Source organism: Cheilinus undulatus, linkage group 20 (assembly GCF_018320785.1).
Source record: "Cheilinus undulatus linkage group 20, ASM1832078v1, whole genome shotgun sequence".
In the NCBI taxonomy this organism is placed as follows: domain Eukaryota; kingdom Metazoa; phylum Chordata; class Actinopteri; order Labriformes; family Labridae; genus Cheilinus; species Cheilinus undulatus.
This window is the reverse complement of record NC_054884.1, coordinates 19,873,237-19,895,586: the sequence shown is the minus strand read 5'-3', so window position 1 is coordinate 19,895,586 and position 22,350 is coordinate 19,873,237. Positions and strand designations below refer to the sequence as shown.

At 38.8% G+C, this 22,350-nt stretch overlaps 1 protein-coding gene across 3 annotated transcripts; it reads right to left on the bottom strand.

Moving 5' to 3' along the window:
• Positions 1-382: 382 nt before the first annotated feature.
• LOC121528317 (ATP-citrate synthase-like) lies at positions 383-22,102 on the bottom strand. Of its 3 annotated transcripts, XM_041815702.1 has the most exons (30): positions 21,966-22,102; positions 18,229-18,394; positions 17,492-17,614; positions 16,409-16,471; positions 15,804-15,994; positions 14,917-14,996; positions 14,627-14,757; positions 14,329-14,447; positions 14,018-14,154; positions 13,631-13,692; positions 13,069-13,186; positions 12,689-12,843; positions 10,939-11,032; positions 10,627-10,683; positions 9,986-10,015; positions 6,485-6,626; positions 5,961-6,129; positions 5,749-5,853; positions 5,408-5,604; positions 5,229-5,310; positions 4,964-5,074; positions 4,738-4,865; positions 4,553-4,646; positions 4,016-4,170; positions 3,751-3,901; positions 3,474-3,617; positions 3,151-3,264; positions 2,882-2,964; positions 1,733-1,809; positions 383-1,650 (listed from the first exon to the last, which is right to left on the bottom strand). In XM_041815702.1, exons 2-30 carry the CDS (start codon positions 18,385-18,387, stop codon positions 1,556-1,558), a joined length of 3,366 nt encoding a protein of 1,121 aa, XP_041671636.1. In that variant the 5' UTR covers positions 18,388-18,394; positions 21,966-22,102; the 3' UTR covers positions 383-1,555. The 3 variants fall into 3 exon arrangements, with proteins under 3 accessions (XP_041671636.1, XP_041671637.1, XP_041671638.1); XM_041815703.1 differs by lacking the exon at positions 10,627-10,683; XM_041815704.1 differs by lacking the exons at positions 9,986-10,015; positions 10,627-10,683.
• Positions 22,103-22,350: the final 248 nt, after the last annotated feature.

Genomic DNA, 22,350 nt, shown 5'->3' with positions numbered 1-22,350 from the left:
AACTCTAAGTTTTGGATTAAAATATTATTACATATAACGTTTTATGTACGATTAATAAATGAACACGATATGCGTGGTTTAAATCATTGCAACTCGCTGTATTAGAAAAGACCTTAATGTATTAACAAATATAAAAACAGAATAGTCTTTTCTCTCTTTGTATCACTAATAACACTGATAAAAACTGAATTAAGACCTAAATATTGGAGTTTGTTCAGTAAAACCTAATAAACGTGCTTTGCAAAAGTAATAAATACACATATACCTATGCAGCTATCCTGAGTACACAGACCAACTTGGTCACAACCAGCAGAAAGATAAAGTAGCTTCTCTAAAATTAAGTTGCAGGAGAAAATTTGGACATTGCAGATTTCAGCCAAAATGAAAAGTAAAACAACAAATTCTTTATTATTCTACATTATGACAGCATATTACAAAAGACAAAAGCATTTTCACAGTTAAATAAAAATAGCGCAAAAAAACAAACAAAAAGGCAGGCCATACAGTGAACAGTAACCAAGTCTTCATATGTTGAACACAGCTGACATCTTTTTCATCTGCCACTATTTCAAAAAATAAACTGCCCTCATGGCCCCTCGCCAAATGTTGTTTTCAAAGACTTACAGGGCTCAGTCATGAAGCGTTTTGTTCCTCATCGTTCTGGTGCTTCTACATTTTCCTGTTTCCTGACACAGTTATTCAGAAAAGCAACACAAGTATTCAGACTTTGCGAAAAGACTTGAAGACATAAAACTGCAGGTAAATTACAGTAGCTGATGACTTTAAACCTCTAGTTCTAGGAAAGGCAATGGTGGAAGAACACTTTAGTCATCTTGTGTCCACTGAATTTCTTCTTTCCTTTTAAATTCCTTCTTTTCAAAGCATTAAGATAAAACCACTGGACCCTTTTTAACTTAAAACAAAGACAACAAACTTCTAAAAATAACTTTGGTTAATTCACTGTGACAAAGATTCGTAGTAGGAGCTAGTGTTTCAACTAAGGTGCAATGCTCAGAAAGTAAGAAAGCATACTTTACAGTGCTCTCTTGTGGCATAAAACAGACAAATGCTGATGAATTCAAGTCTTTCTTGTTAATTTTATGAAGCAGTATAAAAAGACCATACCGTATTGCTTAATCAAATTTCACTTCAGCCACTTTTTAACTCTTCAGGCTCAAAGCAGGAGCATTTCAATTCTGACCTCGTACCAAAAACAATTTTGTGCATTTTTAAAAGAAGCAATTGATTTTGTGCTTCTATAGCTGCTGCTGTTTGCATTGGTTTGGTTCTTTACTGGAAACTGAATAAGTTACAACTTTAAATATTTTGTCAAAGCGACATCTGAAAAAATACTTCCCCTTTTTAATCCATAAAAACTAGATCAAAAACTTCCTTCTAGGTACCTCAAACAGAGAGTATCTCCACTTTTTAACACATTTTTCACCCAGGCAGCTTTTCTTGTTATCACAGCGTTCACACTCTATGCAGGTTTAGTGAGATGTGTTAATGCTGCCTGGCTACATCCGGAAGTGCATCCTGTTGAGCGATGTGGGGATTACATGGACATGTGTTCAGGGAGGACGTAGGATATGTCATCCCATGGGTGGCGGTACAAGCCCTGTTTCAGCCTCTTCTGGTCCAGGTAATGTCCTGATATAAGAAGCACACATATGTTATAGTTTTGCTTATCTGACAGTAAATGCCACGTTTGTATCATCTAAATGTTACTCACCAATAAAGCCCATACTGCGACCCAGGACAAAGATCCCATTTAGCGCTCCGATCTCCACAAACTCATCCGCCTCATCTCTGGACACAGTTCAACATTCATGTGAGAAACAATGACCAACAGTGTGCCATCAACACAGAAAGAAACATTACATTTTTTATCTGATCTTTGAGTGACACTTTTAACAGCTGTTACTATAACTTACATCTGTCAACAACTTTAACTCCTCCTCTGGCCATCCATAAGAGTAGTGCATTTAAGGCATTTATAATGAACAGGTTGTTGCATCGAAGTTCCCACACACAGATGGTACTATAGCAGGCCACCCAGGTATATTTATAGTCAGTCAGTGCAGAGTCCAGAGAGAGAGAGGAGGTTCCTGCAGAGATTTAGCCTGGACTGCTGCGCTCTCGTACTGCTCACTGAGCTACAAACCCTCACCTACTAAGTGAAAACTTGACTTTGAAGCACGTATGAAAAAAAATTAATCTCCTTCAGTCTTAAAAATCATGTAGTCTATATCAGTCTCTCTTACTGGACAGCGTGTTGCTGATGCTGAAGTTGCGCTGGTGTGCGCTCTGCTGTGCATCTTTTTATGATGTTCCTCCCCGTTCTAAAGAGGGTTCAATGTACCATATTCAAATCATTTATTGCATCATATTACGACCTTTCCTTGCTATAATTATAGATTGATCGTGATAAATGAGTGAAAATTCGTATTTGAAATACATAAATATAGAAAGTTTATATTAAAAAATATCCGTCATTTTCCCCAAACGTCTTGTGGGCCAGATTACACCAGCACGCACCTGACCTGGCCCGCAAGCCGCCAGTTGGCGATGGCTAGTGTAAAGTCACGGCAGTTAGTTTACAGGTGCAGAAGAAGAGTTTCTTCTTCTAAGGCAAATTTGTCAGTAGATCTAACCGGTGGGACAAAACGGCGCATATCAGGTAATTTGTGTTCAGATCAGATTGAGATGCATGAGCCAGCGTATCTGAATCGGATTGTATCTTTCAGTGTCCTTGTGTACAGAGATTTTTTTTATCTCTGATCGGAATGAATTTAATCTGATTGTGAAAAAAATGCTCACGCAGCTACTGTTAAGTAGTCTGAATGTAACCAATTTTTACCCAGCAGCTTTGTATTCTTACCGTGTGAAGCCACCACACGTCCTCAGAAGGTCCACAAAGGCAACACCAATAAAACCGTCTACATTTAGGATCAGGTTTGGTTTCTACAAATACAAAAAAAAAAAAAATCATTAAACATCATTTAGCCTAATGCATCATAAGATACAAGAATGTCATCCAGAAATTCTGAGTTTGTCAGTAGAAACAGTAAAATGTCAAACAGACTGACCATGTGATTTTGTTATGGTCTTAACCTGTTTTCCTGTCTCTTTAATTTGGCCAAATGATACCTTAGAGGTGGTGATCTTCTCTACATCTAGGGCGTAGTCGAGTAACTGAGTGGAGGGGAAATGCTGCTTCACAAAGTCCTTCAGAATCTGCACCCTCATGTCAGGGTTGTTAATCTGTAAACAGAAGAAGACAAACATGTTAATTGTTCCAGTTTTGACTCTAAAAGTAAAACACAGCACTTTATAGTGATAAAGGGTATTCAGTAATTTCCATTCTGAAATCATACAGTGGTATAGTAGAGGGCTGCCTATATTACATCTCTGGGTAAGTATCGGCATTGTTATAGATGTGGGTATAGAATTAAAACGAAAAAGATTCTTACTGATTTGACTCTATGTCCAATTCCCATAATCAGTTTGCCGTCTTTCTTCATCTTGTTGACAAACTCCATGGGCAGCAAACCGCTGTCAAATGCCTTACTGAACTGTTTGGCAGCTGCATCCAGAGCCCCTCCAAAACGATCCCCCTGGAATTTATCAATAAGCCATGTCTCATAAACAACAGCAAGATTTTATCATGTGGAGATAGGGGCTTTGTATTTCAGTTTGAGGTTCACATTACAGTAAATATTTGTCTGTATTTGCGTGAACGGCACTTACAATGGTAAGCAGGCCAGAGGTGAGGCTGGAAATGAGGTCCTTGCCAGCTCGAGCACAGACGATGGTGTTATGAGCACCTGAGACAGCGGGCCCGTGGTCAGCTGTCACCATCAGACACATCTCAATGAACTGACAGGCATAGCGTGGCAACCTGACAGACATACATCACAGCTTGTTGCATGGATATGTATTTCTACAGAGAGCAAGCAAGTAAGTAAAAAAAGCCAACTCTAAGCACTAGGGTTTGTCAGTTTGTTATACTAACCTGCGTTGGAACCAGAGCAGGCCCAGCACACCTCCTAACCCCATCTCCTCTTTGAAAACTTCAGTGATAGGCATGCCGGCGTAAATGAGCTCTTGGCCTCGCTCATCACAGATGCTGGTCATAAAGGAGGCTGGCTTACGGATCAGGCCCAACTCCTGGAACATGCAAGTTAAAAACAACAGTAAAGAGAACAGATTTATGCCAGCCAATAGTCAACAGGAAACAGCACCGAGACTCAACTGAAATGCTGGGAGTAATAGAAACTGCTTTGTAATTACAAATGTTGTCCAGCAGATGGCACTAGGACGTTTTTAACTGCAGTTTTTCATATTCAGAACATACGGTTAAGGTGAATATGTAAAAAAACAAAATACATCATTTAGTGTCTGGTCTTAAAAATCAAATAACTATTTGCTTACAGTTTCTAAAAGAACAAATCATATCAAGATTTTTTTTTTAATATAAACTTTACAAATGCTAAATACTAAAAACTTTTGTTTTTTTGTTGATGTCAGAAGAAATGATGAAGTTTCTTACCCTGGCCCAAGAGTAGTCCATGGGTACCGTGGGTGGGGGCACCTCTTGAGCGGGAATGATGGTACCATTGGCCACCAGTTCATCATAAACGGTCCTATTTTACCATGTAAACCCAAAATTGATCAGTACAACCAATCTAAAACAACCCTGATAAAAGCTCAGAAGATTTCTTGTGATAAACTCACTTGATAACATCTCCAAGTTCATCAAAGCTCTTTGGTACATATGCTCCAGCGTCCCTCAGGGCCTGGTTCTTGGCTACTGCTGTTTCTGAAGCCTGGTTGGCACAGGCTCCTGCATGGCCAAACTGAACCTGAAGAAGGCAGAATCACAGGTTCAGTTGAAAAATCCTTGAATTGCAATTGGAAATTTAAACCAAAGAATGTTTTTCTCTTAGTACATTTAACAAACCTCTGAGGCAAACATTGTGGCACAAGTGCCAATACACCAGCACACCACCGGCTTGGTTATCCTGCCCTCCCTGATGCCTTGGCAGATCTTGTATTCCTCTGTTCCTCCAATCTGGGTCATCAGGATGGGAGAGATGTTGAATTAAGAGATTTAAGTTAACTACATAAAATATAATGGACGGCCTAGAGGTTCCAAATTAAAGCAAATTATTGAAAGTACATAGACATCAGTTTGGAAATGTGATTATTTACAAAGCTTTTCCCACCTCTCCCAAAACCACTATCATCTTGATTCCTGGAGTGTCCTGGTAACGAAGAACATGGTCCATGAAGGTGGAGCCTGGATACCTGAAGACAGAACACAAAACCTTAAAAAAGAAGCACTAGACAAGCTCAGGTTCATTTACTATTTACAAAGTCTCTCAACGCAATCAACTGTATGTACCTGTCTCCTCCGATGGCCACCCCTTCATACACGCCATCTGTGGTGCGAGAGATGATGTTGTTCAGCTCATTGGACATGCCTCCAGAGCGGGACACATATGCCACACTGCCAGGACGGTATAGTTTGGAAGCCAGGATGTTGTCCAGCATGCCACCTGTGTTACCGATCTTAAAACAGCCAGGTTTGATGCCACCGACCTTAATGATAGAAAATAACAGGTTTCAGATTAACCCAGTTGATATCAATCATTTGATCATCACTTCCATTAAAAGTTGTAGACATCTATCAAGTCATAATAATTCATCTCTTCTATTAAAAGTCCATATGGTGAGATTACATACCGTAGCAGGGCCGATGATAGTGACACCTTTCTCATCAGCCATCTTGATCATCCTCCTGGTCTGAGCTTCAGGGATGCCTTCAGCTATGATGGCAATAGTGTGGATCTAAGGACAAATTTGAAAGCGGACCTTCATGTCTGACAAACTCACATGTAAATGTAGTGATATGCAGGCTGATAAGTGAAGATAACCTTGTCAGTACATCTTTTTACCTGTGGGTACTGCAAGGCCTCCATAGTGCTGTCAAAGGCAGAGCGCAGTGAAGCAAAGCTGATCAGGACGTCCACCTCAGGGTGCTTCTTCATGGCGTCAGCCATATTCTTATAGACGGGCACCAAGATTTCCTTGTGACCCCAGTAGAACTTCTGCTTGTGATCCCCACTAAGTGAATACAGAGAAGTTAAATGTAAAGTATATATATTAACAAGAGAGCAGAAAAAATGCTAAAAATAGCAAAGCTAAGAGTCAAAACCTGGTTGGTTGGTTACAAAATGTCTTTCGTTATGGAAACATCTCTTATCACTAACACTGTAAAAGTTGTTGGTTTAATTGCCGTATGATAATACTAGCATCATAAATATAAATTGCATCAACACAGACACTAGTAAGAGAAAACCACGTGTGAAATCTAGTACAATATTCTGTTAAACCTCACTGTGTTGAAACACCTTTCTTAATTGGAGTAGAGAGTAAGTAGTTTATAACATACAGATCAATTAAGATCTGAGGAACCTACGTGAATGGGTAGACCAATGCTGCCACCGAGGGTTCGTCTCGGGAACAAACGTAGTCGAAGTCCAGCATGCCTTGCACGGCGCGTGTCTGCATGCCCCAAACCATAGCCTTGGTGTGTTTTCTGAAGAGCGTTGTGGCTTTAGCTGAAGGAAAGAGAAGAAAGAAAGAGAGATGAATCAGAGATGGAAGCAGAAATGAAAACAATCACAGGCCAGCATGGGGGGTCAGGCTCAGGAAAAGAGCAGGAGCTGGGATGGCAACAAACAGAGCACATACAGAGCTCACTGGGAGGACAACAATGAAGGAGGAAGAGAAAATAACTCCTCATAATTAAAGCACTGATAAAAGAGGAAGGTGATGTGACTCTTTGTTGATTACATTTGCTTCCATAACAAATGTCACACACCTTCTCCTCCACATTTTAACTCATCTTATGGTGTTATTTTGTCCACCTCCAGATCACACTGTTAAAAAGAGTTAATCTGGGTTCTCCTATTGTTTTAGATGCCACAAAGATTTTAGTGGACAATGCATGAAAATAGATCATGTTTCAAAGCTTATATAAAAACTTGTTTCTTCTGGGAAGCTACCAGGACGTCTATGGTACATCTATGGAAACATGGCAGCTTGTTATGGAATTAACTCAGCTGATGCTGCAGTGTTTGTTCTCACCCATGAAATACTAGGTTTTTAACCCTTTTTTCAATCCAGTTAATAGGACACCAATATTTTAAACTTGTGTTGATTCAAGATAGAAAGTGTTATGCAAGGAGATCTACTCTTTGTAAAAGCAGCTGTAATTGTTTAGACATCTATCCCACTTGTCCAAAGCCCAATGGGAATACCACACAAGCTTAACCTTAACGCGTAACCCCTGAGTGCCGATGACACAGCTGTCTACACATAATCTAATTAACAGGCACCAGCAAAAGAGTGACCAAAAAAATCCAGACTGATCCTACAATCTAAAGGGCTTGCGTCATGTTAGTGAATATAGTGGTTTACAGCATTTCCAGTTAAAACAACCACGATCACACCGCACATTTGTCCTAACCATTACAAATCTCTCCTCTCTGTCCAGATTCCCTGCCTTCTTTCTGATTTAAGAGAGCTCCAAACAGAGCTTTCAGCTGTTCTGCACTAACTGGACTGTACAATAACAGGATTTTCAAAATGGTTTCTGCAGGAGTTTCTGCAGAGTTAAAATACAATTGTAGAGTGGTGAAAGATAAAGTCTACAGTAATATACTATCATTATGCTAAGTTCTTCTAAAACTAAATCTAAATAATTCTTAAATGCCACTCGTCCCTGAAGACAAATCTCAAGTGATGACAGTAGCCATGTACACCTGTTGTGTCAGGTCAATTTAATGCTGGCAAGCTGGTCATTTTAACTCCTCATTCAGAGAAGGGTTTCTGGTCCACAAACTTTGATTTGTTTTTAAGGTCAATTACAAAAAAATGTCGGCGTTGTGAGTTTTATACCTTCTTGATGAAACGTTTGCGAAATGCAGTTTGTAAGACATACTCCAGTGACTTTGGGGACAACTAGGAAAAATCTAAACACATCAAATCTTTGTTAATTGGAGTATCAGCACTTCACTACCTAGATCTTGCATGTCTAGAGCCTTGGTTTGTTGGGCTTTGGTGACCATGTGGTGGGAAAGGTTAGATGAAGAATGTCATTGTGGGTGGTGGATAGATTTTCTTCTAAGTAGAAAAATTAACATAAATGATAAACAACCACACTTTTAAAATCTATTGTAATGTGTTCCAGCCTTTAATTGTAAGTCCCTTCACTTCTTGGGACGTAAGTCCCCTTATTTCTTATAATCAATTGTTTATTTGTTGAAAATTCTCCTCAAGAAGTTTGATAGTCTCTCATCATGTTTGTTCTTTCAGTCAGGAAGCTAATGTTTGTTTCCTTATTTGCTGATTGGGATATGATGTCATGATGATAAGCTGGTAGCAGGTGCGTAACCAAATCCTGTTTACTGCACTTTTTAGCAAATTGTTTTACTGATGAAGGTCTAGTACAGGAACTTTGCAAATAAATTAGTTTTTTTTTTTTTTTACCAGGGTGGTGAGCGCTACTAGAATAAAGAGTGCTGGCTCTGAGACTCCTGTTCAGCCCTCTTGAAACGTATTGGGATTAACTGAACAAAGGATCAATAAATGGAGGATACCACTTGACAACCCTGATGAAGTGCTGGCTTGCTGCCCATCAATCTGCATGGTTAACTTGTGGAAGCCATCATTAAGGGCACAATTGGGTTAAGGGATTTCTTCCTCATGCGCTTATCCTTTTAGTAGGGCACTCATATTCACCACTGAAAATAAGGATTGCAAAAAGTGAAAAAAAAGACAAGAGTTAGCTGTTGTTAGATTGTTATTCTGATCAATGCCATGACCCTTAGTTTTCACAACTAGTGAATTAATCAAAATCCCTAAATCTTAACCTCCGGAGACCCTGCATGTGCGTATGAAGACCTTCATATATTTTGGCTTTCCTACTTCATAGTAATAGATTCTGCTATCAGAATTTTTGAGATAACTGTCCAGATTTTGGCCTAACCACTAAGCCATCTGCACCCTGATTTTTAGGAATTTTCATGGAATTTTTGGTGAAAGTTCTGTTCTAGTCTTTACGCTTGTTTGGGATTTTTTTGATATTCTAATGGATTTTTCAAGACCTCCATAACATCTAGAAAAAACTTAGTTCATACCTGGCCATAGAAAGTTCTTGTGGTTCATCATTTGGTGGCCAAAAAACTGTTGTTGTTTTTGCAGAAACAGCATCTTCCATAGATGTGTTGTGCTGTTTACGAGTTTGTCGTAGAGCTATCTTTAACACTTCACAAAACATATTCTTTCTAAAAATTACTTCCAATGAGTAAAGGATTTTTTTTTTTATGTTGTAGAGGAAGATAAGCCTATTGCCCTCATACATGTTTTTTTTGGCAAAAACGATTCCCTATCCAATGACAGAGCTTAGGGTTTATAACTTATCAGGTCATACCTATCCCAAATAAGTGGGAGAAACTAAAAACGCATTGCAATCAAAAGCTCAGGTCTCAGGAGGTTAAATGGTGTTCACTTGTTGCTGCTGGATCATATTTGCTACGAATATGGAGATGCTGAATGAACTTAGACAAAAATTATCCACTAGTCTCAATAGCTAAACAGTGTGCAGTTGCAGGAATTCACGAGAAATGGGCAGAGTATAACATCTCCAAACTTTTCTTTTCCATTTATTTATCCCTCAGACTTTCAAACCTGCAGATACCTTATTTTTAGTCTTGAGTCGATAATTATGGAAAGGCACAAATCTTGTCCAAGGGGCAAAAACCCACTCCCCTTAGGTGAGTAAGCTACAACAGAAATGTAAAAAAGTGGAACAGAAATACTGGCAGACAGACATAAATGGAAAAGGGCAGGAGGAGGTGGACAGAGGGCGGAGAGGGCAGGAAGACAGGTTCATTTTTTTCACACCCTTCCATACCTCCGCTGCAGCCTGAAGAGGCTTGCGCTTCTGTGACCCCAGGGGACGGGAACACAAAATACGACAAAATGAGCACCGAAAAGAAAAAGGAGAAAAGAATGAGTGCACCTTCATCTTATTAATTAAACAGATTTCAGAGCATTGATTTTAAAACCACTCCATAAAACAGCACAGCAGGAGAAAGAACATGCAAAGCTCAGCTGCTACAGAGCATGCCTTTACTGTGCTACTGTGAAAAGTTATTTTGAAAGGACAGTCTAGACATAATCCTGATGTATAAATTTCACATATTTGTGCTGAACATTTGATTTCTAAAACTACAATTACAAGCTATTTCAACAAAACCACAAAAAACTCAGTCAAATATTCTCTAGATGCCCTATTTAGGAGTCTTAGTATTAAAAAACAGTTTATTTACTTAATTTGAGGGTTATCAAGCGGTCTTTTAACATTTTTCCTTTTCAAAAATACAAGTTACTGCTGAAGAATACACTGCACCCACTGGATAACCGAGGCACTGAGGTGTCACACACTCATGCCAACATCTGGCGGGTGAAGGGGAAGAAGAGACAAAGAGGCAAACAGGTGTGGAAAGTGTGGGCAGCCGAGCAGACAGTGGTTATGGCACACCTATAACTTACCTTTCCAATCTGCTGTGACCACATTCTTCAGAGGCCACAGTATAGAGTGAAGAGAGTCTTAGAGAAACAAGCGTGAAAAAGACGAAGGTGAGTGGACAGTTTTTGCAGCAAAACAAGGAGTAGAAGAGGAGGAAAAAAGAAGAAATAGATCGAAAAATTAAAATGCAAAACAGCAGTGATTGCATTTGCAGGGAAGGAGGGAGAAATAAAGGACGCAGGGATAAGAGAGATGAAAAAGCAGAAGTGTATGAGCACATGTGGAGTCTTGTTGATAAGAGGCAGAGGAGAGGCGAGTGTGGAAAGTCAAGATACCTGCAGGAAGACCTTCTTTTGACTTTTTGGCCGGGGTGGCATCATTAGACGTTCGTGGTTCAGAAAAGGAAGCAGTCCTTGTTGCAGCTGGAGTCTGGTACAAAAATCAGAAGAATCATATGTGTCAAAACAAAAGATGGAGGCTTTCAAAAAGAAGATGTCGATAAAGACAAACTGTGATGTCATTAAATCAGTTTTGAGAAAAGTGTTGCTTCAACCAAGGTTGGCAATACAGTTAAATATTATTTCAGGACTTTTTTATGGCTAGTGCACGATCTCAATTTTATCACAACTCTTTTTATTCTGATTTATCAGGTAAACTTGTTTTCTATATAATTTTTAAATGTACAAATACTGTGTTCAAAAGTAAAGTATGTTTAATTTTTCCCTCCTTTTCCCGCAACAACCTCAGGGTCAATGCATGAAATATTATTAAACATTTGCCATTTCATAGTTGGCACTATCAGGTCAAGAGGGTCTGGATATATTTTCCCAGAAGTTTTCAAGCACCAAACATTTCTATCTGCTACCCTGCTTTTGGAACTTTTTAAATGAACAAATTTGTGCATTTTCTGCACTACATTAGAATTACGCTTTACTTGTGTGTCCTCTTCTGTATTTTAAATCTGTTTTAGTGTTCAGTAGGCACATTTTTACACAGTGATGTTAAGAAATGGTCCACATCCGATCCGACCTCAGTATCAGGGTTGATATTTATGTAATTTTTATATTGGAGATCAAACTTTGGGCACAGATCCACGTTACCAAACCAGATTAAAATGCAGTGGAATTTTATTACTTTAGTTATGTTTATACACTTGTAGAAATGACATAATGAGGAAATTTAAACATGACCCAGAATAGGATTAATTTCTGTGACAAGTGGTCACACAATTAACTACTGACTTTGACTTTTAATGCAATCTTGAATTTTACTCATAGAGAGAAAAAAAATATTAAAGGATACAGATAACTGTTTTTGCAACCTTAGAGCTTAGAAAAACATGAAGCAAAACAAACAGACCTAGAATTTCATTTAAGGACTCAATCTTACGTTCCTTTTTCACTTTTAGTCATGAACAGCTGCTCTGTTGGGAAGCAGCAGGATAAAAGATCAGTTAGCAAAGATCTACATCTAAAAGAATGCAGTTCTGTGATATCTCAGCAGTTGCCGATACATTCTGTTTCTTCAGGATCTAACATAGTCCTTCTGCACATCCTGAGATTCAAAAAGGTTTTTTGTCTTTTTTAAGCAATACAATGATAACTTGAAGTCATACTTCATGGTCCTTGGCAGGTTTGTCAAGAAATGGAGATCAGTAGTTAACAAATGAAAAAGTTGAACTGATTACATGATGATGCAGGCTATATAATAATTTAAAATTATACTACTGAGCTACTCAAATAAGGTCTAAAGTCCAAACCTTTCAAGGTTCAGATGGTGTTAGAGCATGCATATCTGAGGGGGGATGTAAAGTATTAAGATACAAGTGAATACAAGGTGTAGGTATTTGTTCAATCTTTCATTTCAATGTATAGCTACGAAATATGCCTTTAATTTAACTACCATGGACACTGATATCAGTAGGAAGGATTCACACAGTCACAGTTCATACTTTTATGACATTTTTCATACTAGTCTGTGTTGCCTCTTTCAGGAAATACAGCTTCTGTAATGTAGCAAAAAGAGCAGCATAAGGTGGCAGAAAATCTTTAATTTGTCATAATTGTGTTGCTGAGTTTTAAATACCGCTGCACTGCTGCTGGCATTGAGGAGGAAGTTAGCGGTGTGAGCATCCATGGGAGGTTGATTGGGGATCGGTCTGTGTCCCAGAGCCATTCCAACGATGGCCGTCATATGTGTCTCAGTACCAAATACATGGATAGGGATACCGGTGGTCTTCCCTGCAGAAACAAAGATAGACTTAACAGCAGGATTTAAAATCATTTCCACCAATCCAATCAGACCCTATCTTCTCATAGTAAATCGTATAATATGCACACATTCAGAATCATCACATTTGAGTTATCTGTCCAATAAAATAACAATCTAGGTAACAAGTACATATTTGATGACCAGTCATTATCATATTCCTTCTTTCTCATTCTTTATTCTAAACCTCGACTCACCCACTTCCCCCATCACTCTCAGCCCTTCCTGGTAGTTGGGCCCTCCACGTCTGACAAAGATGGTGACCTCATGCTCCTTCAGAGGGCCTTGGTAGTCTTTAATAGCCCTGACAATACCCTGAAAAGAGAAAAATACATTTCTGTTGTATTCTTCATGGGCTGTCTCCCACCAAATCTTCATAGATGTATCAGCTACTAAGGAATGATTGAGGATAAGGGACAGCGCTAGGTTTACTAAAATTATTTAATAAGGACATCCCAATGAGCAAAGGAATTCTATTGAATGTCCATGCTTGTGGGTGAGTATTTTCCTATTGATACTTAAAACTGCAAAAATTCAGCATAGTTTGACCGGACTGCTGCATTACTAAGTGCAAGAGCAGATCACACGATCGTGATGGAAGAATACATTTTCACCCTCATTTCATATATGAGGAAAAAAAAGACAAGCCAGCTATAAGATGTTTATCTGGTCAAAACACTATAAAGGTCTTTGATTACATTTAGAATTGATTCACTGAACTTTTTGTGGTAATAAGAGTGAATAATAACAGTATTTCACCTTGAATGTGGCTGCTACGTTAGTGAAGTTAGCGATACTTCCTCCAATGATCAGCACTTTCCCTACAGGAGACAGAGAAGGTGATTTAAGAAGACTGAAACTCGACACCTCAGTAACAGTCTGGTTACACAGTCTATTGCTGGCAGCACACAGGCAGTAAACAGTTTCATTGTGACAAAGTGAAGAGGAGAAAGCAGGACGCACTGTCGATGAAAGACCAACTTGGCATTCAGTGCTTTTAGCAGACTTGGCAAAGAAGAAATGAATAACTCACATAAAACAGGGAAGCCTGTTTCTTGTCGTTCTCTTCACATTCCCCTTTGGCACACTTTTTGACCCAGTTAGGCAAACTAATTGACTAACTAATGAAGTGCTGGCTTTACCCACCTTGAGAGTGTTTCTCCCTTGTCATGAGAGAGAGGATGGTTTTAGCGTAGTCGTAGGTCTGCTGTTCACTGGGTGCTCCAGAGTACTCGCCGTAGTTAGCCAGCTCATCCACACCACCAAGGTCACAGATGGTGTCACTATAAAAAAGGGAAGGACAGTCAAGTATTTTGTGTTGATTCTCATAGGTGCTTTCACTTAAAAATGTTAAGTCAGTGTGTTTGATTCTCACATATGCCTGCATACAAACACTTTTAATAGCTTATGGTGACGTGAGCCTGGCAAAAACTGTTATGAATTAATAAATAAACTACCTGTAGACAACTGAAGCCCCTCCTCCAGCCACCATGGTCCAGATCCTTCCTCGAGGGTTCAGTAGAGTCAGTTTAAGACTGGCACCACTTTTTGCATCCAGATCAGCTATATATGCCTCCTACAAAGGACCAAATGCAACATTCAGATCAATGGAGACATAAACTGAGCTGAAGGTGTAAAGTTCCAAGAATAAGTCTATGAAAAAGTTCAATTTACTTTAACAGGTTGCAGAAGTCTAAAACAAGACTCTTAATACTATACATTCAAAAGAAAAACATCCTATCTTTCAGGCCTCACCTCTGGATATGCTTCTCTGCCAAAGGGTGGTGGAAACTCCACATCACCCCATTTAGCCTTGCAGATGTAATCTGCTGTGGCATCAATCTTTGCTGCCATATCAAGGACATACACTCCACTTTGGGTTACAACTGGTTGAGAGAGAGAGAAAGTAGCATGCATCCGTGGTTGATTTGGCAATCAATGTCCAAACATGTGCATCACGTTCTTCTAAATTTAAAATGAATCCCCTCTAAAGAATAGAAGGTGAATTTAAATATTGACAGCGTATGTCCAGAAAATAAACATACCTAGAGGGTTGATTTCAAGGTAGGTGAAGTAGAGGTCTTCATATAAGTTGAAGAGGCCAAGGATAAAGCTAGCGAGGACTCTACAAGGAAGAAGAAAAATGACGTTAGAGTTAAATCAGCATACAAAAAAGCAAAAACCTGCCAGAATATAACAAAACAATTAAATCAAGGTTTACATTAACATCCACAATAAACCTCAGAATTACTTGATGTTTCCATGGCTTAACAGCTATTTATTTTTTTCTTTTAAATTATCCTTTCTCTATGCACTGCTGTGGATCAGGAGGAGCCAAATCCATTCACACAAGTACACAAAAGTGATCTTCAATCTTGTGATTTTTGTTGCTGAAAAATGATGCAAAAGTGCTGCCTCTCTGCAGCCCACAGGGCAGAAATGATATAAATCATGAATCATCCCACTTAGTTTCCAAAGGAAGAGCTTGTGGGAAACCAGTCCCAAAAGAAAAAATAATGCTGTATAAATGAGACCAGCATGTTCTCTGCACAGTGGGAATGGTATTTGGATGATTGGGAGCAGACTAAAACACACACTGCTCAAGGTCAAACAAACTAAGCCAAAAACAGAGAACCTCCTGGATTTATTCAAATGAACAAGATCAAACCTGGACATCTGAAACTGACAGCCAGGTCTCTGCTGTCAGTGACAGGCTCCACAACACCAGCATAATATTGTTTAATTACAAAGCTGGTTTGACAGTTTTTTTTATGAAGTGTCATAATCTGTCACATTCAGTTTGACAATTAGGATTGATTGCAACATTCAGGTAAAACCTGCTTATTTTCATCCAGATGGCTTCATCTAAATGCTCTAGATCTTTTAATGCTGATAAAACTAAATAAGAAATAAAATCAGTGTGTTTACATACTTTTTCTTATCCTCTGGAACATGTGTGAGGAGCTGCTCTGTGACCTGATCCTCACTCAGCTTGTCATCCACTGCCACCATCAGCCTCTGGGCCTTGGCATCCACGTCACCCACCTCCACTCCTCCCTCATGGTGGAAGAGCACATAGTCACCCTCACGGGTGGCATAGATACACACATAAAACTCCTCCTCCTGGGTAAGGCATGAGAGAGGTAGAGACAAGCACATTTCAAAAGGCAGCAATCTCACTTGTGTATGAAACGCTGACTGGCAGCTTCAGAAATAGAACATTCAGTTTCCTGTTTTAACAGTACTGACCTTCATACAGGACTGTTTTCTTAACCACTGCAACACTATGCACAACCATGGTATTAACTCAGTTTCTCCAGTGAGATACTCAACCATGAAATCATCTCAACCTTTCTGACATAAAACACATTGACTTGTGAATGCTTGCTCTGGATTTTTCCCTGCCCTGCTGAGTAAGCTGACAACTTCTCTGTTTTTCAGATGATGCATCTATGATTAAATGCCACTCATTTAGAATAACTTAAACACTTTTCACACTTGGTGTAGAATGAAAAACAAGAAAATGGTAAACGTCACCTGAGTATGAGGAACAAAAGGCTCAATGAGGAAGTTCTTCAGCACACCCTTTGCCTTTCCCACCTGTTTAAGACAAACAGTAAGAGTCATAAAAGATGTTAGTCTGACATACCTTTGGATTCAAAAGTGACTCTAAATATAGAAAAAAAAAATAACTTTGCTTTAAAACAGACAATCACGGAAATGCGTCAAAGTACAGAGAAGCACAAGGTTGAACTTACTGCATCTCAATAAATGAACAACATTGCTGTTTGTGTGATTCTTAGGTGCATATCCCTTTTTAAAATCCTCTTTTTTAAGGCCAAGCACTTCACAAACCATCATAGAAGCACAAACTAATGGTTGGACTGAGAGAAAAGAAGCAGCCTGTTTGGAGTGAAACATGTCTGAATGGTGCACCAGAATAGATTGACTGCCCCCACTTGCATTACATAACCTCTGACCTGACTGGTCTAAACATAAACCCATGGCTTCAGGCAATGGACACAACTTTCTACACATAGCAAGTCCATATACTGAGGCTAATGGACAAGAAAGTGCAGTTTACCTCTGAAGCTTAACAACACAATGTAGAGGTCATGTAATGCACTATCTGGGTCAGACTGATGGGCTGATTTGTTATCTTCATTTATGGCTGTCAGACAGTTTGTAGAAGAAACTGATATTGTTTATCAGTGTGAGATTTTTAACATATTTTTAGTTTGTTTTTAAGTAATGCCAAATACCCCATCAATACTGTTTGCCTTCATAGTCCATATATGGAATGAAAAAACTATTTAAACAGATTATTAAAAGATGTATTACAAGCCCAGAGGGATTTTGTTAGGATTGTACAATGACCATGTAAGTAGCCAAAACTTGTAAGATTGGCAGCACTACAGAGAAAACTGACTGTTCTCTGTGTGACAAGGCAGCTAAATGACATGTAATGACTATAGTCAGACAGAATTTTAACCTACTACAAAAATTATGCACATTTCTTAAAAACAGCACCACCCATCTGACAAGGTCCGGGGCACGAGACTGGTTGTTTTTTGGTCGTAACACTCACTACAGTAGACAGAAATATTACAGTAAACTCACAGTGGTCTCCTTCATTAAGCGGGCACTGAGCCACTCTCGAACACCCTGCAGGTCCAGGTCAATGCCCACCAGCCCGAGCTTCCCTCGCCGCTTTATTAGCTGATCTGGCTTTACCACAAGACGCTGCAGAGGAAGCAAGAACAAAAATCAGCATCATCCTAAACAAATGCTACCAATTTTACACCAAAAAATGTGGGACTAACAAAGTGATATGATACTATTAAACATTTGGAAAAAAACGTGTCAAAATTCCCATTTGCAGGTATCACTTTCTGGTAAAGTTTAAATACACACAACTTTTCATGACTGCTCATCCTTGTATGAGCTGTATAGTAACACTCCTTATCCTCTCATGCACCCAAGATGAGTTTAAAATATCAAATTGCCTCAGATATGAGTGCTATTTGCTTGCACTACTAAACTATCTTTGGTGTTAACTGCTGCACAATTGTTTAAATATCCCTCTAAAACTATCTTGTAACATTATAGAGTCCACTATTGTGCACCTTTCAGCTGTTTTCCAAACGTAAAAGTTAAAAACTTTGCTCCTGCTGTCCAAGGACACTTTTTTCCTCTGCATCTGAATAAAAGTCACATGCCCCTTTGATGGTAACAGAATGATCCCTGTGGATTGTGCGCACACAGTGTCAGTGACATGCAGTTTGTAGTTAACCTCATGATTTCAATAATCCCCAGTCTCGTGAGCTTTTGGATCAAGTCTTCAGCAGCTGACTTACCTCTGTCAGCAGCCACGGATGCTCCTGCGCGAGTCTGTCCCAGTCAGTCTCAGCGGTGACGCTGGCATAGCGGAAGCGGTTCTGCACGGCTGCTGAGGTGCAGATGAATTTGTACAGGAACTCTTTTCCTGTCTGCTCTGAGATGGCTTTAGCAGACATGGCAGCACTGGGATAAAGTGGAGACAAATGGTCAATTTCACAGCAAAACGTGTACAAAATAAGAGATGAAACAAACAAAAACAGAGCAAAAATGCATTTTAAACTGCTTAATCTATGGGCCTGGTAAATTCTGCTTTACAACTTCTATAGATTCCTGTTAGACGAGGAAACCTACATCATTATGTAATGTGATGATGTAATTTCATGATGTACTGCATTTGAGAACATGCTACATTGGGCACTCAGTTGAAATGATTGATTTAATGTCCTATAGAGAAGCAGTTATACAGTCACATACTACTGACATGCAAGATAAGATAAGACTGGTCCAAATTTAATGGATACGTTTTATAAAAGTCAAGCAGTTTTCCTCTGAAGCTTCAAGGAGCCTTTCTATCTCTTGTGTATTGCTGAATGTAAAGATCAAAATCCAAGCAGACCAAGAATCAGTTATAGTCCATGAGGGATATGGAGTATCCCGAGGGGATAATAAACAGTCCAGATTTTAAAAGTCATCCTTGTTTGTCACTGTTTATTCTTTAAGTAGTGTGCATCAATGCTGCCATTCATCCAAAAGAATAATTTCTGTGTTTAAGCAAACAAAGCTAGCCACTGGAAAAAGTACTAATTAAATGGTTATACTTGGGAGCTGTGAGGTTTTTGTACAGTATGGGTCTCACTACATCTCAGTTAGTCTTTGAGACATAAAAGATCGAAATAAATCTTTAATTTTAACCTCCTTTTAAACATTAATGCCATGGTTACCTACTTAAGCATGAACTGGATTCGTCTCACTAACATGCCAAACCATCATGAAATAGTTGAGCTGACAAAACCTTTTTACCTTTATAAAGCTAAACATTGGAGGTACAATACTAGTTTACTAATGAGTCAAAGATGTTACTCATCTCATTTGTTTTTTAATCAACTAAATCAAAAATTTAGACAATGAAATGTTATTGCGAACACTGTCCAGTCTTTAATTTCAGTTTGATCCAGTTCAGTCAAATGCAGTCAATATTAGATAATATCATAGGCCTAACACAAAAATCAACTACATTAATTGCAAGTTTAAGGAAAAAATACAACAGAAAGTTGAATAAAAACATTATTTTAAGAATACAGAGAATATATTAATGTATTAATTGTTTGATGATTCTTATTAGAGAATAGAGATGATGATACAGATCCATGTTTTCACTTTGAACTGATGAGAATGAATTTAGATCATTAAATCAAAGTCTTTATTCATATTCATCTGCTGCAGGAGCTGCACTTATAAATACTTTGAGATATAATTACAATACAATCAAAGGATGACTCATATGCAGTCTTTCCCACACATGGACTTTGCCTGGGTGGGTCAAATATTTTTACAGCCATCCAAATATATTTGCCCATCATTTCTTTTTAAACAAATAGAGAATCACCAGCTTTGTGCATGAGAGAGATGCTCCGTATTAATTCCCTCCCACAAATGCACTGATTGAAGTTTAACTGCCATAGTTTCAACATTCAACCTCACCAACAAGTCTTCACACATGCAGCTCACCAGCTATGGTTGGTTACTGAATATCAAGTGAAATATTTCAGACGGACAGTGATGCTTTTTGAGCAGTTTGTATTATAAACTGTTGATGAAAAGTGTCAAACGAGTACTCAAAAAAATTAAACATACAAAGTATAACTGAGAGGGATAGTCACGGTCATTCAGTGGGAAACATGTCTATGCAAAGACTTGTTCATTTCAGTTTACAAATTTGCTGCAAATGTCTGCTTTAAATAACAGTATGTGTGGATCTTAAACAGTCAGACATGCAGAGGTCACCTTTTTGTGAAAGTGTACAGGGCAGGGAAGACACAACCAGTAAAAAGATAAGTGAGCCTTATCCAAAGCTCATTTGGAGTCAAGCTTAAAACAACAGATATGCCTTCTTGGTGACAAATATGAGATCAAATCTACAAAGACAGACAAAAAACTCCTCTTCCAGAGTTAATCTCCATTTAAATACTTCAGCTATAAAGCCTTGTTATCTAACATATCACACAACAAAGGAGTTTCTAAGGAAAATGATGAGCTTCAAGAGAGACAACAGATTGCACTGATGGTGTTGACATTCCTGTTTCAAGCAACACCACATGTTGTCAGACCTGCTCAGCCAACCCATCACTGCAAAAGTTGCCCAACTAAAGCATACACCCATACAGCAACTATAGGTCACGTTTCCTAAAAATCCCTGCACACAAAAGGTATGACTCTATTTTTAGGAGAGTTAATGTGTTGAGCAGAAAGGTTGCTATCATTCTCAACTGTGATTCTCAACTGTGATATGACAATATTAGAAATTGAACACTATCAATAACTGTTTCAATGGCATGGGTATTTGATTTTTTATATCAAAAATGGAGGCAAACTTGTGCACACTGTTTAAATTTTACAAATACATTGTTAATATTTAGGCACCAAAACATTGCATATGTTTTTTGCAATAGTTCTACATAGAGGATTTTGTTAGATTAGACCTACATTATAAAAACCTGGTTTATTTTGTAAGTTTGGTAGATTTCAACACTATTGATCATTGGAGTAAATGAGTGTCGCATCAAAAATTATTTAAGTAATCTAAGACCAGTCCAAACTGGTCCATGAAGTTTCTTTGCTTCAACAATCGCAAACCAAACAATGATAAGCAATGGGCCCGATAAAATACATCTTATCTATTTACCTCCTTAAAGCTGATAATATTTACGGTGGCTTCAATTCAGCTTCTGTGTCAGCTGCAGCACATAAACTCACGCCTGCAGGATGTCCCACAGCTAACCCGGCGAGTCTTGCTAGGATTTAGCTCAGCGGGCTAGCCTGTCATGATTTTAGAGGCAGATGTCTATGTATTTAGCATGCTATAATCCACGAGTACACTCCATTGTCTTTAGTCAACAAACCGTGAAATTTGTGTCACTGTTAGCAGGCCTCATAAGTTAAAGGAGGCTGGATTTTGAAGGCAGCAGGAGCATCACAGAGGCCAGCAAAGGGGGCAACTGTTTCTGACACAGCTAGCATCACTTTTCCCATTACCAACTGCAGTGCTACACCATGAATGAAGCCCCTGTACTATTCCCTCTACCACACCCACTCCGATAGTTCACTAACTTGAGCTAGCCCCTTTGTGGGTAAATACTCAAACTTTATACAACGTGTTCGCAGGGTGGCTGTGTTAAGGGATGAAGTAAGATTAAGTCAGCTTGCGTCGTATGAGTATTATAAAGTATCTCTATGTCTTTCTAGCAAGTGATAAATCATTACAGTGTGGGGCGTACACTATTTATCAAACCCTAACAAGTAAGAAAACAGTAAAAGCAATATTTGTTGATATATTTTTGCTGGCATGATGACAGAGACTGCAGTGTTTCAAGGAGACCCTCTCAGCATCTCGCATCCGCTACCCTGAAGTCCTCACTGACAGGCTAACCGCTATAGCCTCATACTGACAGCAGCTAGCTAACCACGCTAACCACCGTTGGTGTTAAAAAAAAAAGAAAAGAAAGAAAGAGAGAAAGAAAAAACCCGTGTTTGTTACCTTGGCAGCAGAAGGAATACCTCAACGGAATAAGAGACCCGTTGTTTATCACAGAATGACACAGCCAAACAGAGTCACCTCTTCTCGTACCGGGGACTGCTCTTGCCAGTTGCCACCTCACTCCAGTCCTGTCGCACCATAATCTGGCGACTGATTACACGTCGATGAAGACGCCTGATTGGTTAGAAGTTGGTCACGTGGTGATGTTAGCCACTCCCGCAGTTTTAATAGAGGAAGAGCCCTTCAATAAATCAGATTCAAATTATTCATCTTTTATTTCTTATCATTTTACCTGTTAATTTCATTTAATCTGGACAACGTATGTTCAGTGGATCAAATTAACTTTGAAATTTAAATGGAGTAGATAAATAAATACAATAATTCG

What these genes read in the sequence shown, in the direction of transcription:
- LOC121528317 (XM_041815702.1), bottom strand. Translation starts at nt 18,387, where the DNA reads ATGTCTGCTAAAGCCATCTCAGAGCAGACAGGAAAAGAGTTCCTGTAC. An exon ending in AAGGGAGAAACACTCTCAAG is followed by an intron (nt 13,693 to 14,017) that starts GTGGGTAAAGCC and finishes TGTCTCCTGTAG; the next exon opens with GGAAAGTGCTGATCATTGGA. An exon ending in CTCTTCAGGCTGCAGCGGAG is followed by an intron (nt 6,627 to 9,985) that starts GTATGGAAGGGT and finishes TCTTTCCTTCAG; the next exon opens with CTAAAGCCACAACGCTCTTC.